At 42.5% G+C, this 17,162-nt stretch overlaps 1 protein-coding gene across 1 annotated transcript in view; it reads left to right on the forward strand.

Annotated features, from left to right (window-relative positions):
* The window catches only part of IQCJ (IQ motif containing J), a 199,118-nt gene extending 184,214 nt beyond the window's left edge, over window positions 1–14,904 (forward strand). Inside the window, exons 4-5 of the mRNA XM_044770961.2 lie at window positions 513–648; window positions 14,708–14,904. Of these exons, the coding sequence (XP_044626896.2) occupies window positions 513–648; window positions 14,708–14,740 (169 nt within the window). The 3' untranslated portion in view covers window positions 14,741–14,904. The remainder of the gene's footprint in view (window positions 1–512; window positions 649–14,707) is intronic.
* Window positions 14,905–17,162: the final 2,258 nt, after the last annotated feature.

The following is a 17,162-nucleotide window of genomic DNA, read 5'->3' on the forward strand; positions in this document are numbered from 1 at the left end:
TGTAACTTCCTGACGTTTGGTCTGCCCGGCCCCTGTCCCTGCTTGTTTATCGCACCTTCCCTGCTTCCTTCCCAGTGCGTGGGATGCACGGGGCCGAGCCCTGTCCCCCGGCCCGGCCTGCGTCGCCTCCCCCAGGGCTGCGTGGCGCGCCGCCTGGCCGCAGGGAGAGGGCAGCCTGTGTGCTGTTCCCTCCTGGAGAGAGGCCGGGCGACGGGAAGATGCTGCGTCCCATAGATGAAGTACATTTCCATGCGCAAACTAGTTTCCTTTCGGTGCCCTTTTCTGCCTAAGTTGACTCTGTAGGCTGCTTCAGCTCAGCTGAGTCTGTGACAGTCACCAGTGAGGCAGACGGTCAGGTCCTCCGACCTCCCGCGGGCCCCGCGTCCCCCCCTGCGGGCTCCCTGCCCCCGGCGGGTCCGCGGGCCCTGCGCCGTCCCGCGCCGGCGGGCAGTGGCGGTGGCGGTGGCGGTGGCGGGCGGCGGGAGGGTCAGTGTGCTGGCTTTCTGTTGCAGCATTCAGCGCGCGTGGCGCGAGCGCCTGCAGCGGCAGGAGCCCCCGGAGAAGAGGAGCCCGTCGCCGCCCTCCGTGTCCTCGGACAAGCTGAGCAGCTCCGCCAGCATGCACACCTTCTCGGACGGCAGCACGCCCGTGAGTGCCGCGCTTCCTTTCCGCGGGCCGCCGGGGCCCACGCCCGGGCGCGGGGCTTTGGCTCCGGGAGAGATGTGGGGTGCGAGCAGGTGGTCTGTGGGCGGAGGGCTAAGTTGCTTATTTGCTTTATGTGAATCTGGGGAGGGTTTTGTCGTCTGAAAGTAACGACACGATTCATAAACACAAAGTGACCTGTATCATGCCTGAGGGAACTGACTGCGTTTGAGATCAACCTAAACTACTCATTTGTGTGTTGGCATTCCTCTACTACTGAGAATATTTTTACTTTTCTTTGTAACAGCATGTTCCTGTTAGCATGGGCCTCTGGTAGCGTTTTGTGGTGCTAATATGATAGCGGAATAGCTGGGTTATGAGAATTATAAAGAGAACGTTCACAGGAAGAATTAAAAGGGGTCACAGCACAGGGGTTGCAGCCCAGATGCCTACAGGGGCCAGGTAAGTAACCCAGGTGGCTGATGAGTTGAGACTGGCTGACTAAAGGGCACGGCCTCACCCCAAGGGCAGCCAAATGGCTCCTGGAAGTATGTTGCCATGTGGGGATGCAGGACAGACGTTGCCTAAGGTCATTTTCTTTCCTCAGGAGATGCCAGACGTCCAGGTTTTTGAATGGTGGGCAACCAGTAAGAAAATTTAAAATGTAAATAGACCACGCTTACAGACCACGATTGTCCTGGGGGCCACCATTTAAGAACTCTGCGGTCTAAGGAATGAAGGAATTCGATCAAAGTGTTTGTTTATTTACTTAAAAATATGCCAAATGTGGCAGGCCATAAATGATCAGGCAACTGTAGTGCGGAGTTTTGTGGCTTGAGTCCTTGCGGTCATTTATGACATCCCTGGGGTGCTGAAAGCGGTCAGGAGGAGGGGGCAGCTATGCAAGTGCATTGCTTTCAAAAAGTCTTCCTTGACCGCTTGGCAGTCATGTTTATTCAGCTGTAAAACGTTGCAAGCCAAACAGCCAAAATAACCTATTCACATTGAGATCAAGCAAAGGTTACTTTGAAGGTTTTTTTAAATTAATATTTTGTTGAGGTCGTATTGGCTTGTAACTGTGCAAATTTCAGGTGTAGTCATTATATATCAGTTTCTGTATAGACCGCATCGTGCTCACCCCCAACAGTCTCGTTTTTATCCATCACCATCTATATGTGCCCCTTTATCCCTCTGGCCCTCCCCCACCCCTTGCCACTCTGGTAACCACCGCTGTTCTCCTTATCCGTGTATTTCTTTATCTTCCACATATGAGTGAAATCATATGCTTGCTGTCTGTCTTTCTCTGACTTATTTCGCTTAGCTTAATACCCTCAAGGTCCATCCATGTTGTCACAAATGGCAGGATTTTGTATTTTTCTGGCTGAGTAGTATTCCATTGTATGTATGTACCACATCTTCTTTATCCTTTCAGCAACCGGTGGGCACTGGGGTTGTTTGCACGTCTTCAGATTATTGTGTTGCATATTCTTTAATAAACAGTTTTATCTAGTTATGGAATCCAAAGAGAAAGCAGTAAGTTGAGTTTATAGCTGAGCAAATAACCATGGCAGAAGATCTATTTTAGCTGACAGTAGAAATTGAATGCTTTGTGAATCTGTGCTTTTTAAAGAATTTTTTGGGCGAATGAATTATCTTAACTGGACTCTCTCACTAGAGGGCGCTGATGAACCACATTGGAAAATGTCTTGCGTTTAGTAAAGTTTGTATTGAACTCGTGATTTGTAAGTGAAAAATAATGTGAAAATTGAGTGTTTAGGATGCCTTCACTGTGAATGCCAATAGAAAAGTGGAAATTAAGTGACGTCGAAGATTTGATTGGAATGATGGTGGCTGCATATGAGAAGCCATTCTGCCAGGAGGTGAAGGTGCGGATTGACCGCCTTTGTACCTTCTCACAGCCCGCATTCCGACACCGAGGCCAGCGAGGTGTAATGATTTTAGTGGTTTAGTTAACCTTGTGTCTTTACTGAAATTCTGAAAGAATCTGTCTTTGCTTTATGTCTACGCGGGCACACGACTTGGATTCCAGCGCTTCGCGTGTTTTGTGCATAAGCACTTTCTTGCCCCCTCGTGGGTCGTCACGTTTCTTTGTCTCTCTGCGCAGCTTTGCTAACAGTCGACCGTGTGTGACTTGGCCTGGCCCCAGGCCCCCTTTGGCTTCTCGGTCGAGGAGGTTTCCCCCTCAGGTCGCCGCAGCAGTGGTTCCCGGCAGGCGTGTCGGGTCGACCCGCTCCTGCCTCAGCTCTGTGCTCCTGGGGCCAGGACGGCTCTGTCCCACGGGGGACGTCGGCCTCGCTCCTGGCTGCCTGTAAACAGTGAGAATCAAATCTGATTTTCAGAAACATTGGAATTAGCCTCAGAAAGAAGCAGAATCTGCCCAGAATACCGACACGGTTATTGATTATAACAGCTTTGATATTGATGATGCCTGTGGTGTGACAAGAATGTACAAACTAAAACATGAAATTTATAAGATGTCGGGACATTCCTAAGTCTCTAGTTTGTCAGGCAGATAAAATATTCAGGTCATAATGTTTTAAACCCGTATGCTTAGTTTGGAGCTGGTGTGATTGGCTGGGGTGGTTTTCTCTCCCCCAGCATCGCTCTGCTGCGACCTCCTTCATGGAGAGTCGTTCTCATATCTTGTTGCTGGTCGCCGCCTGATGAAGGACAGCGACTGCTCTGCCGTGACCACCTGCCAGGCCCGAGGGGTTGACACCCGCTCTCAGGAGGCCCCGGACAGGAAGACTTGGTTTGCCTCTCTCTGATGAGTAGACTTCAAGTTTACAGAGGGGATGTGATGACCCCGGCCCACCTGGCCAAGCCTGTCATAGAGATGACTTCCTCTAACAAGCAGTGAGTCCATTTGGAGCCTCAGGGTTGAAAGCCTTTGGTCCAAGTCAAATGCTCTCCCTGGGAGAGGTGTCTCCCTGATTGTCTGGGCCCCGACTCCTTCTAGAACCCTCCAGCTTGCTGAACCTCAGCCCTCTCTCTCTGGGCTCCATCTATGGCTGCTGCTGCCTAGACCATTGTCTGTCTTCTCGACTCTCATCAGCTGCCTGTCTCGTCCCAAGTCCCCGCCTTCCTATACTAACCTCTAACGCAGCCTCAGCGGAGGCCAGTTTGCCCTTGCCTGACCCGTGGGCCTTGCCAATGCTCCCCTGCTGTCCTCCCCACGTCTCCAATAACTGAAACTACTGCCCACACTAGCTGCTTGCCCCAGGCACGTGCCCCCTGGGAAGCCCGCAGCCTGATCTGAGTGAGTCTGTGCTGAGCTGAGAATGATGCTTCTGCACGTTTCTGCTCTGACGGTTTTGGCTAAGCATAACGGTTAATATAGTTCTCACAATATTTCTGCTCTAAAATGTGTAATGACCACAATGTTTCAGTATGACTCTCAGATCTGTCATCTCCATGAGTGCGGAGCACTGCACGTGCGCGAGGCCTTTGCTAGTGCTTTCCGGGCAACGTCTCATTTAATCCTCTCAATGACCACGTGAAGGAGGGACTGGTACAATCTCCATTTTACAAATGATGAAAATGAGACTTAAAGAGATAACTAACTTGCCCTGGGTTACACACTGGGCTGGAGCCCACATGCTTTGCTATTCTATTAGACTGCGCCACTTGAAAATAAGGCTGCGTTTAGACACGGTCAAGCGGTGGGAGAGACAATCAGTTAATGCATTTCTAAGACTACTTCACAATTTGGTGTGTATAAACAGTGAATGAAATAATTGAAAAAAAGAACCCTCATTTGATTTTATAAATTGCCTCATTCAGTGCTCTTTGATTAAAACCTCAAACCTCAGCTGCTCGGTGCCAAATTAAAGAGCAACAGGAGGGAAAATAATATTAAGTTATGCGAGCAATTTGCATAATAAGTGCCCTTACACCACAATGGATCATGTGGTAACAGAAAAATTTGTTTTAGAAATAGCAATTTTGAATAGCAAGTGTTACTGGCAAATGGAGCTTGTGGGTATCAAAGTGAGAAAAAAGAGTAACTTTTTTTTTTAACCATAAAAATACTAGTTATTGCACGGAGGAAAACAGTGGAAAATGCTTTGTGTATTTTCTATTAATCAATTTCATATGACCAAATACTTATTCCTGTACTTCCCAGCTCCAAGAAATTTATAATTTGTCTAATAGGATATCGTAGAAAGACGCTAGAGAATGGTATGTTCTAGATGACTAGATTGATAGCCCTTCACAGATCGTTAGCACGCCCCTGCAGATAAACCCAGAAGTCTTTGGGACTGTTCGCTGTTTGGAGACATTTTCAATTCCATTTGGTGTGAATTGATTCCATCTGCCTGGATCTTCCTTGCTTTCCATGCCCACTTTCTCCCATTGGTTCCCGTTTTCTTGTGGTTGGCCTGGAGGGGGCAGTGTGACTCCTAGAATGAGGCCCTGCCCCGGTGAGAGGACCTGACAAATTGTGAGTCTAAGACAATGCTTGAAGCCATCCTTCTTCTGCAGATCGGAACCCCCCTCAGAGATGCAGCGGTGTCTCTGGGAGGAGTAAATGGCAGCACATGTGTAAAATGCAGCACGGGGCCTGGGCCCGAAGCCTCTCGGTAAATGTTAGTGGATTCTGAATCTGCTCTTGAAAACTCTCCATGCTTTCAAAATGCTGTGGAAAACTTGTGAAGAACAGAGCTGGAATTTCTAACTTGATTCCCCTTGTGGGGCACAGTGTCTGTTTCTGGTTCACCAAATGAATCCATGAGAATCAAACTGTGTCCTAGAATATATATATATCACAAATATATATCTATATTCAGAATATATGTATATGCTGAGATTGGAGCTGTACATTACAAAAGTAATAAATCCAGCATTTATTTTAGTTGCTCCTTTTAGTGACTAATTTTCAATGTCCAAGGGTAAAACCAGGTGCAAGTCATTTTGCTTCTCAATGAGTCAGCCTCTTCTGAGGGACCAAACCAACATAGGTAGTCAAAGCAAGCCTAGATCATTCTCCTCCCTTCCAGACCTGAGGAAGAGGAAATGGCAGGAGCAGCGCAGTGGGGAGAACAGGGCTGCCCCGCCTCACCTCTCAGGCAGGTCCCTGCAGAGAGCGCCAGGCCAGCAGCTGCACAACCCACCACTGGGCTTGGCTTCAGTCCTGGTCAGGAAGAGTTCCAGTTCTGAGCAGGTTTGAGAGGAGTGGTCTGGCCAGCTAAAGACCCCCTTACCTCAGTTGTTCTGAGGAGAAGGTCTTGGAGCCCTCACATTTATGGGGCTGCTTCAGTGGTCCTGACTTTTAGCAAGAGTAGCTGGATAGTCAGCAACAAGCTGCCAGGTGACTCACCAAACCTTCCCACATTCCCACCCAAAGCCAGCACTTCTCCTGCCTGCAAACACGGCATGTGCGCCTCCCCTCACCTGCTCCATCACCCTCAAGTGTTACTGCCCTTTGTGAGATTTACAACCTCCAGGCTTTAAATACATCGGGAAGTGTCCAGGGAGTGAGGGCAGGAAGTCTTCTCGTGAAGCGGCACTTGTTTTTGGAGGGAACTCAGGCTCTAAGAGAGGGTTTCTTGGGAGCCCTTCTGATGCAGTCTTGAGAGCTGTGAAATTATAGAGAATGTAAGCCTTGTGCTACTTAATAACTAAATAACCTAGATGTTCCAGGTCAGGGACGAGTTACAGTGTGACACCCATCTACTGGCATACGTCTAGGTCACGGGAGTTCTAGTGTTTCAGCACCCAAACTCCATCGTGCATCCAGCCTCTCAGACACTAAATAGCACCAGTTCTTTCTTAGTCTATTTCTCTCAAATTTTGGGTCAGAGAATGTAGTAATCATAGGTGAAAAGAGAAGACTTCTTGATATTTACATAGAAGTAGATATATTTCTCTTTTCTCCAAACCAGGGTCTGAGAGAACAAATGCTTTCTTTTCCAAAGTTTAGGAAATTATATTATATAATATATAATCATATATGACAGTTTGAATGAATATATTTTTGTATAAAAATATTATCATAAAGATACCACAAACACTCTCCTTTTTACATCTTTAAATAATATGCAATATTGACAACTTGTTGTTTGATCACTGAGTCATTCATCCATAGTAATATAACGAATCTTCCTGAGAAGTCTCAAAGCTGTTGACCTATGAGCATAGATGCAAAACCCTGTTGATAAAGAGAGTTGAGAAAGAAGCTCTTCTCTTTGCAGTTTACCTGAAATCCAGTCTCAGCAGTTGTCCGCACAGAGATCCATCCTTATTCTATAGCTTAGGTGAGATAAAGTGTGAAATCCTAGCTTAGATCCAGAGTGCACCCTCTGTTACAAAATCCAGTTTCGTTATTACCAGTCAGCGCTTCACTTACTGGATGAGTACAGAAGATGCCTTACAATTCAAGGAGAAATTGGAGGTGGTGGAACTGGAGTGAGGTCTACTATTGTATTCCTTTTTTGCTGGAAAGCTGATTGGCCTAAGGCTCTTTAGGACTTTCCTTTTGTACATAAGACATATTTGGGATGGGGGTAGTGGTTCATATCCTTGGCCTAGGCCTACATCATTTGTTCACCCATTCCACAAATATCTGAGTGCCTACTGTCTGCTGAGCCTTTGCCAAGCACTGGAGATACAATGATCACCCAAACACACACAACCTCTGCCCTTGCAGAATTTACGTAATTCTCCAGTCATGGTTGGCAGTTCTTGTAACAGATGCACTGATAACTTATAGGAGATACTCAATAACATTTCATTGATTAATTGTATAGAAGGTTTAGGCATTATTATTAACAAAAATATGACTGCTGAAATATCTAGAGCAGAATTTCCCAGAATGTGGTACATGGAACGTCAGTCTCAGGATATTGATAGATGTTAATGGGGGGAAGGGTGACATAAGCCAGTTTATTTATTTCGGGACTTCTTAGAACCTTGCTAAGCTAATATACATTTTGAATTTGCTGGAGGGGTGGTCACTGTTTTCCAAACTTCTTTGGCCATGAAAACCAATAAGAGTCACACCCTATTGGACTGTTGATCCGTGGGACACTTTGGGAAACACTATTCAAGAGTTACTAGTAGTTGAAAAAGAACTCCAAGAGCTGGAGTTTCTCTCTAAGTGTCTCAATAATAAAATTAATGAGTTGAACAATGCATTTTGGAAACTTCCAATGAAATTTTTACACATGACATCTTTTTATAGGCCTCTATCTTAGAGCTGTGTTGTGTAAATGCAAATTTTATTATTAGTTCACATATAAAACTTGTCACGTTAATAGGCTAGTAGGATTTAAATAAAAGCCCAATTCTAATCAACAACATAACAGTGTTGGAAGACAGAGTTTTAGAGGAAGTCAATAAATCATTCGTTTTCTCATCTTGATTTAGGAACTTACTTTGAAAGGCAAGAGATTTAGGCAGAGAGATAGCAAAAATCTCAACTTTACTTCCTGTCAAAGCTGGATTCGAGGGTGTAACTCTAATTTGTGGCACCTTTGGGCTTCCTTCTACTAAACGTTGGATTTAAGAAAACCTACCAATCACAGGAAGCACTAGAAACTGCTGGCCTGACCCACAGACCTTGTGCAGGGAGCCAGGTCCCATGGAAGAATGGAGGGAGAATGACCCTGGGCTGCGCAGTTCCTTTGTCTAATTCTCCAATTAGGGTAAGTCCTCCCCCTTCATGGAGAGGATTGAAGGATAGAAGTCAGAGGCTGGAGTGTTTAGGAGAGTGCTTCCTCACGGGAACTTGAGGAGACGGGAAGAAGGGAGCCCCAACATTAGATGCTTCATTTAGCAACAGTTTGGCCTTTTATCATATCATAAATAATTTTTACTTATTTTAATCTTATATGATGGTATACATTGTAATATATTAATTGCAGTGTTTTCCAGATAAGAACTATTTTGGAAACTTTTAAGCAGGTCTATGGCATCAGAATGTCTGGGAAGAGGCCTGGGATTCCATATTTAAAAAAATGTCCCAGGTCGTCCTCCTCCTCATCAAAGTGTGGAAGACACTAAGTTATAGAAATTGCAAAAAAAAAAAAAAAAACCCAACTTTACTTAGGAAACTGACATGACCAGAACATCCAGGTGATCAATATTTTTTCCAATTTTCATTTTGATATTTTAACATTGCATAGATATGCCTTGAGGAGGTACTGGAGCCAATTTTTCCTGATCTGATACCAAACAATCACTGTTGTTTTCATAGAATGTGCTCCCTGGCGTTGGTTGCGTAGAAAGTTCTGTTTCCCCTTCCTCAGATTTATGGTTCATTCTCAAAAATATGGCAGAGTGCTGTGGTCTTCAAGGAAGTGCTCTGTTGTTTGATCTATTTTGGTTTCTGTTAAAAGGGGATGCATTCCAAAAGCACTGATTAGATTAGCTTCAAGTTATTCTTCAGTTTTCCTGTGAGGGTTATTAAGTTCACATGAAAGGGGTTAGATGATTTAACTGTTAGCCAACAGGAATGTCAACTACGACTGAAATCCTAAATTATGATGTGTGACTACATAGTCTAGGAGAAGAAAAGAAATATGTTACACAGAATGGAAATGGGCATTTCTCAGTTTTACACATTCTTTAAAATAATATCTAAGTATACTGTCTATTACCAGTTACATGTAGAGATTAGTTATAGTATAGTTAAAATTTTAATTGTTGCTTTATTCAGAGCTGAAAAGCATCTAAAAATAATGATTAAATAAAGTTTCCTAAAAACATTTGAAAACAAGCTCAAATTCTTTCAGAGATGATGTAAGGTATTTTTATGTCTACAAAACATTTTTTAAATTCCATTAAATAAAATGTTATTAGGAGTTGAAGACAGTTGCCTTAATTTTTATTTTGCAATCTTCATAGATTTATTTTTAAAAGAATAAATTTTTTTTAACTTGCTAAAAATTCTGAGAGATGTTTTAGAAGTCGATTCTATGTCTCTGCAGTTCCTCTGGTTACCATAAGAGCTCTGTGAGGGACGCTCCTTCTTCATTATATTCACCATGAGTTAATTACAATTATTCATTTCCTGAAGCAGCAACACAAGCTGATCTTTACTTAAACAGAGATTCTGCTTCACATATGAGCAATAAATTGATTTTCTATCCATGGCACTGTACTGATAGGGTTAACTACCTTGATTGAAGACCACGCTACTTAATGCAAGTCGATTTTCAAGAAAATCACTGTGCCAAGCACTTCACTGGAAGGACTTCATCTACATACAGCAGCAACTGTGACCTGCTTTAGAGATGACATCATTGGGTGTCATGTGGCTCTTTATATGTTTCAGCCTCAGAAAGAGATAATCTGTGAAAGCTACAAGAGCCTGATTTCTGTGTGATGATCTTCAGCAGTCGGACACGGGGGCTTGAGTGAGGCATAGCTGTTTATGTGATGTGTGCAGTGCCTTGTGGAATTCTCAGCTTTATTTCATTTTGTAATTTTTTGTCAAAAAGTAGATGCAATTATGGAATGAAGTTAATTGGCTGCTTTGGACTAATGGGAGCTTGTTTTCTGCATTAAGATCAAGAACTTTTCTGGGATCCTCTGTTCTCTGAGTAGCCTTGTATTCTAGGTGTGTTTTTTCAATTTGAAGAACACTGACAAAATCAGCAAATTTCATCTTCCAAAGAGCTCTCCCTCTTTTTTGTCAATACTTGAAGATTTCTGCTCCAAAATCTTCTTTGAGCTGCCTGAGCATTGTGCTTGGTAACTGACGGGCAAAGCGTCTCCTGTGTAGTATGTGTTACAGAAATTCTTCAAATAACTTTATTTGCTAACGGAGACGGTCGTTTATGGATTTCTTTCAAAGCCAGCTCAAATAAACAACTCGTTCCTTTCAAATGGGCAAGGGAAACTCTTCAGCACCATGGAGAGGTCCGGGCAGCGTGCGACGACGTGGGACTATGACCAGGGCAAGCAATCAGATACTGTGAGTTTTCCAAACGTCTATTATCTGTCTTAGGTGTATCATACTTTTACGTATGGAAAGAGGAAACTCCAAAGCCTAATCAAGCCAGGCTAAATTTAAACGATAAAAAGTGATGGCCTTTGTTACATTTCAAATTCAGGATTAGCCATTCAAAATTATTATATTAGAAAGTGTTAATATATTAACTTGAAAAATTGCTTTCTCATTGCATCAGTTGGCATGTGAATTTTTGATGCTTTGAATTCTGAGAATCTAAGTTTTTGTTCTCATTCACCACAAATTAATTTCATTGCAGCTGGACAAAACAATTGCTTTGAAAATAGAATTTTTATAGACACATTGAAATAGTTCCAAATGTACAGTTTGTTGCCCTTCATAAACACAAAGCTTTCTTTGAAAAGTAGTTTCTGATTTGTGAGGACGGTTTTAAACTTTGCTTGCAGATCATGCTTTCAGTTACCGAAAGAGCAAACGTCTGGGCTTTCTAATGTTGGGACACACAGGGAATATTTGATGACTTATGAAATTTTAAATTGACTGGCATAAAATATGTACAGTAAGAGCCTGTAGTAAATGGAAAGGACAGGTCCTTTTATAAAATGATGATATATGGGCCACCGAAGAGGTACTTTTAGGCATCATTGAAAATATTTAATTAGTTTCAAAGTAGTCCAATTTAATGATTCAAACCAGAAATTTAAAAAATGGTTTATTCAGAAACATCTTTTAACAGCCTCCTTAAAACTGCCAAAGGTGTAGTTCTTTGATATTATGACATCACACAGCCAATGAAGAAACGATACTTGAAATTGCTACCAAGAATGACCCCAATAGAAATTTTGATTAACTATTCAAATGTGTCTAAGAGAACATAGTATCATAAAAAAGTAATTTAACAAATAATTATCTTTTCTCAGGCCAGTTAAGTGAGGTTTGGAACATTTATTTATGCTTAACCATTTGTTTTAAAGTCTAATACAACTATCATTTAATATTATTGTGATGTGGAATTTATTTCTCTCAGTAGTTCTCATATGTAAAAACCAGTAGTGAATGTAATTTACTTAGCTAAATCCCTAATTCAAATATAACTAATTCTTTCTGTTATAGATAATTTCCAAGTGAATTTGCTGTTGCTTCTTAATTCTTAGTAATTTGGCATTTGATTTTTGGATAAATGGCACATATTTTGGCAGTGTATGGAGGGCAGAATTTTCGAGGATGTGGCAATTTTATATTAAAGAGATCTTGTTATGCATTTCTGCCAGCTTTGCTTAATAGATTCATTGATGATTTCTTTAATTGATGTCAATATCTAAGAGAACTCAGTTTTTGAAAAGAAAGACAGATTCATGATTCTAGTTCTTTTAGTTTCGTTTCCCCAAATTTGATAATTCTGCTTTGATTTTCGCAAATGGATAAGTATTGGCTTTCACACATTGTTGAGTGCACTTCTGTGATTTTAAACCTTTGATTATTCTTTTATGATAAACTGTATCCATCCCTGCTGGTGGTGGACTTTGGATAAATCATTCTGGTTGATTAGACAACATTCTAATTTAGAGGTTTGAGGCTCATGTCATAAGGAACATCTACTTTATGTTCTGAAATGGGGGGAAATGTACCTGATTTAGAAATTTATTCTCTCACAACCTGTGTCTCTCAAGGGTGTGATTCATTTATGATATTGTTAGAAGTGTCACATTTTCTATTTCTTGCTTTTTTGTGCACATTTTAGTGATGTATTTATAACAACAGCTATCTAACATATACATTTTGTAATTCAGATACGGTTGTCTATGTATTTATTTAGCCAAACTTTGTTGCTATGTGACAAACCACAAACACATTTTGGCTTCTGGACAGCCTTTCAATCATTGTTAAAATAACATAAATCATTTCAACAAAAAGAAACTGTCCAGAGCTGTTTAGACTGTGAGCTATTCACAGTCTATTTCTTTTTCTTTCTTTCTTTCTTTTTTTTTAATAACATTCTGGTGGTAGCAGATGTGTGTGAACAATCTTAAATTTAGTTGAGTGACATTTTGCTTTTCTTGCCAAACTCAAAATATGCTCATGGATCTCTTTTTCGTGGTCCACCCACCCTTGAAAAGGCTTTATAACCTTTGGCTACAAAAGATTTAGGGGCATATTTAGTTAGTGAAAAACACCCTAGTTTAGGATGATTTGCAGAGTGGCTGAACATAGAGGGAGCCGATTAACAGGTGCAGTTCTTACTGCTGATTTCAACCTTTTTTGGCACCAAGAGATAAGTTGATTTTGGAAATAACTCTTTCCAAGGTACTCACACATCCCTTTCTGTTGCATGAGTCTCCATCACAGCTTCCAGCCAGAAGCAGCTCTTCCAGCTACAGTCTCAACAGGACCAGTTTCAGTAGGGGAGAATCTGAAAGTGGAATGTGATTCAGGAAGGTCCCAAAGGGTAGCTTCTTAGAGGGAAATGGGGCTCTCTGGGATTATTTCAGTGAGGCAGGGGCCTGATTGTTGTCAAATGGACTCTAGGCTTGCTTTAGTGTGTTTCAGGCATTATGGGCAGGACTCAGATGACATCTGAGTGCCCAAGGGCAATTCTCCAGGTTCCCAGAGAGTCACCCTGGGTTGATACTTCTGCATGGAACTTTCTATCATGTGATTTTTGTCTTCAGTTATCATGTTTTACTGTTAGTGTTCCCTCCCTCTCCCAATTGTGCTCACAAGGGACCTTCCTACTTTATAGTACATGTTGGACCTAAGTAGATATGAACTCACTGATTTAAGATTTATATTAAATATTACTAGAAACTGTGGAGTGTTCTGAACTGTTTCAGAAAACTGAAAAGAGCTTTGGGACTTTCCAAGAAAGATATCCAGATAGCTGAAAGATTAGAGATATCCTCCAAAGAGAAGTGTCTGGTTACCCTACTTTTCTCGTCTTAACTAGTCTTAAATCCTGGTCCCTCTAAATGAATTTGGTTCCCTCCCATAAGTGAGCTCAAGCCGGAACATGTAAAACACCTACACACACCCAGGCATTGGGATGAATTCAGGCCATTTCCGTCTTGCCTAATTTATCCTGTGCTCCTAGTTCTCTTCTTACTTGGATCTTTGACATCATCTCATCTGGGCTTCTGCACTTGACACATTACAGGACACAGCGCCTGACTCCTTTGATAAGACCCATCTTGATGGAAAACCCATTTTGATTGCAACCTCTGCAATGATCTCAGCAAATGCTTCTCCAGGATGCTGTTTTGGTGCTTTATCTCTGACCCCTGAGCACCACAGTGGCTGGAAAGAAACATCTCTTAACCTAGGGGTTTCGTTTTGGGTGCACTGGAACTGATGGAACTGTACCGGGCAGATCATTGTGTTGATGTGATGGTGTTGGCATGGTGCTGACATGTCCTTTGACTATCTGTTATTTATTAAATATCTTTCAATTTTAAGAACTGGTCAAACATAGACTCAGCCCAATGATTTGAGGATAGTTAGAAGAGTATCAAGCTTCAGTGCCTAGAGCCAAGTCCTACAAATTTATCCATATTTGTTTTTTTCTTAGCAGATTGGCCCTGAGCTAACATCTGTTGGCAATATCCCTCTTTGTTTTTCTCCCCAAAGCCCCAGTACATAGTTGTTTATCTAGTTGTAGGTCATTCTAGTTCCCCTACGTGGGACACCACCTCCGCATGGCTTGATGAATGGTGCATAGGTCCACACCCAGGTTCCACACCAGTGAACCCCAGGCCGCTGAAGAGGAGTGTGCAAACTTAACCACTCAGCCGCTGAGCTGGCCCCAAATTTACCCATATTTAACTTTTGTTGGGATTACTGGAAATATAAATACAGGCATTGTATCTGGACTTCAGTATGATTCTGAAGATTTTTTTCTGATATCTCTGTGGGGAAAATAAAGAACTGTGGATGGAACAGTAATAGCAATTGGCACATTTTTGCCTGGTTAAATAGCTTTACCAAAATAGTGTTAACTAATGAAGCAGAGCTGGCCTGGAGGGAAGTCTCTAGTGGTGTGTAATAGGTTCCTGTTGTAAGCATTATTTTTATCAATGATCTTAAATAAAATCTTTTTCCTACCTCTCATTTCATTGTTGATGAAATTTCATTCAGGAAAGGAGAAACAACTTACTTAAGATCAGCTAGCTGGTCAGCTGCAGAGGTGGAGCTAGAAACCAGATTCTTCTGACCCTCAAGCAAGAGGATTTCTATTGCGATATGTGCTCACCAAGGAACTCCAGTGCTGAGCAATCAGTGGAAGTTTGCGGAGAAATTTTTAAATTTAAAATAAAAACAACTTTTTAAACTTTAGAGCTGTCATTCAATGGTATAAGCTTTCTCATAAAGCAGAGAGCTTCTCATCACCAGAAATGTGCACGCACAGACTGGATGGGCGACATCAGAGATGCTGTGCAAGGGGACTCTATATTGTGTGTGTGTGCATGTGTGTGTGTGTGTGTAGCTGTTGGACTAGATGATCTCTAAGTTATCTTTCAACTTGAACATGGAGAGCCGACGTTAGTACAATGTTGTCTCATTAAAAAGAGAAAACAAGAATAATTTCTTCATTCAACATTTATTAGGTACATGCTCAAAGCACTGTGTGTCTCTAAGACCTGACATGATTACCCAAGTCTGACTGAGCCCCCTGAGAAACCACCTATTTGAGAAGAAGTAAGAAAGGAGGAGATTGAGAATGAGTTAAAATAAAGAGGATGGAAAAAGAAACCCCAGGAGGGAGAGTAAGATGCACCACTTGGATCTGTTTGAGAAGGGAAAATTAGGTTAAAGGGAAAAAAAGCAGAACCAAAATTATAATTTATCTCTTCATTATCTCTAGCATGGAGATACTTCAATGCATGAAAAAGAAACAAAAATTTAGAATTTATTGATCTCTAATAAATTCTATGATTCTAGTCAGGATTATCAAATCTCTAATGAGCTTTTGCCTGTATCCTTTCAACCTGTGTAGCTGTAGCTGCATAATCTACCCTTAGAGATTCTATCCCAGTTGCCGTCTGTCCTTGTCCTAATTGGGAAAAATTCTGAAGCTGTAGACCGTCAATTCAAGGACTCAACATTGTCAGCCTTGCTGCTGGCCTTGCTCTGAATTGGCATCTTTCCTTGATTAACTGGATTTTTCCCATACATGGTATTTTTAGGCTATGCTGTAACAAATATATCCAAAGTAGAATAGCGCAAGCACAGTAGAAATTTATTCTTGATTAGGTATCAGTACGGGACTGATGGGCAGGTCAATGGGATGACCCTCCTTCATACAGGCATTCAGAGAACCCAGGAGGTTGTAGGCTCTGCAATCTTCAATGTGTGGTTTCCAAAACACCCTAGAATCAAAACCTAAAGCAAACCAGAAAGGGAAAAGGAAATGGAGAGGCAGACATGGAAGGTTGTAATGGACCAGGTCTGTCCAAAAGAGACACACATCCCTCAACTCACGTTCTTTTTACTGAACTCGGTCATATACCATACCTAACTGCAAGGAGACTGGGAAATATAATCCCACAGGATACATAAAAATAAGGCAAGAAAATGGATTTCAGATCACGTAGTACTTTCTGCCTTACCTGGACTTCTGTTCCACCTGGGAGGAATTCTTCCAAACCAGTGTTTCCTGCTGCTACAAGCATGGCACTCGCTGCCAGGTCTGCTCGGTGCTACCTTCTCTACAGCCTTGGCCACTGCATATTTCAGTCCTGCAGGGTGCAAACTACAGAACCTAACCCAGTTAATTTTAGCTGAAAATGAATTTATTAGAAGGATATCAGCTATCTTACTGAATTGACAGAAAGGCTGGATAATCAGGCTCATCAGGCTCAGAAAACAAGGAGGCACGAAGGGAAATTGGCCAGCCAGAAGCCCAGGAAAGGCACATGGAAGGGGCAACATTGCTGGAGTGCTGCAGGCCTCAGGGACATCGGAGGCAGCGGTCACAAGGGGTCTAAAATGTGCCTGCTGCTCTGAGACACTGCCTGCAGACTCAGAGTCCTGGGCAGGGCGCCCAGTTGACTGGTGCAGATCATGTGTCTAAGGCCATATTGTTTGGATCCGGGGAAGGGAAGTTACTTCTGTAGCCGGGGGTAGAATTCTATTCCTTGCTGTGACTGCCATAAATAACAGTGGAGTCAGTAATGACAGGACAGGGGCTCAGATGCACCAGAAAAAAAGAAGGGAATCCACAGTGCCTGCTGCCGTAAGACACTCTAGGGCTGTGTTAGGTCTACTGATGGCCCAGGCCAATTCTCACTGCTTCCAGTTGGCCACACCCCTCGACTGTGCCTTACTGCTGTGACTAGACCATGCCTGTTTTCCCTCCTAAGATGCGTTCTGATCACTTTCACCAGTTTATTACCCTAATCCACCCAGCATCCTGTGTGAGACTCACTCTGGCTCTTTTTCATGCTAGCCGAACTTTTCAGGTCCTAGTCCCACAACACTTGGCATTGTTTCGAGAACTAAATTCAGACCTGGGACCTATGTGATCAGTCTGCATGGCCATCACCCAGACATTTGACCCATCTCCTCTGGGATTTTCTTATCTGTAAAATGA

Source organism: Equus asinus, chromosome 5, assembly GCF_041296235.1.
Source record: "Equus asinus isolate D_3611 breed Donkey chromosome 5, EquAss-T2T_v2, whole genome shotgun sequence".
NCBI lineage: Eukaryota > Metazoa > Chordata > Mammalia > Perissodactyla > Equidae > Equus > Equus asinus.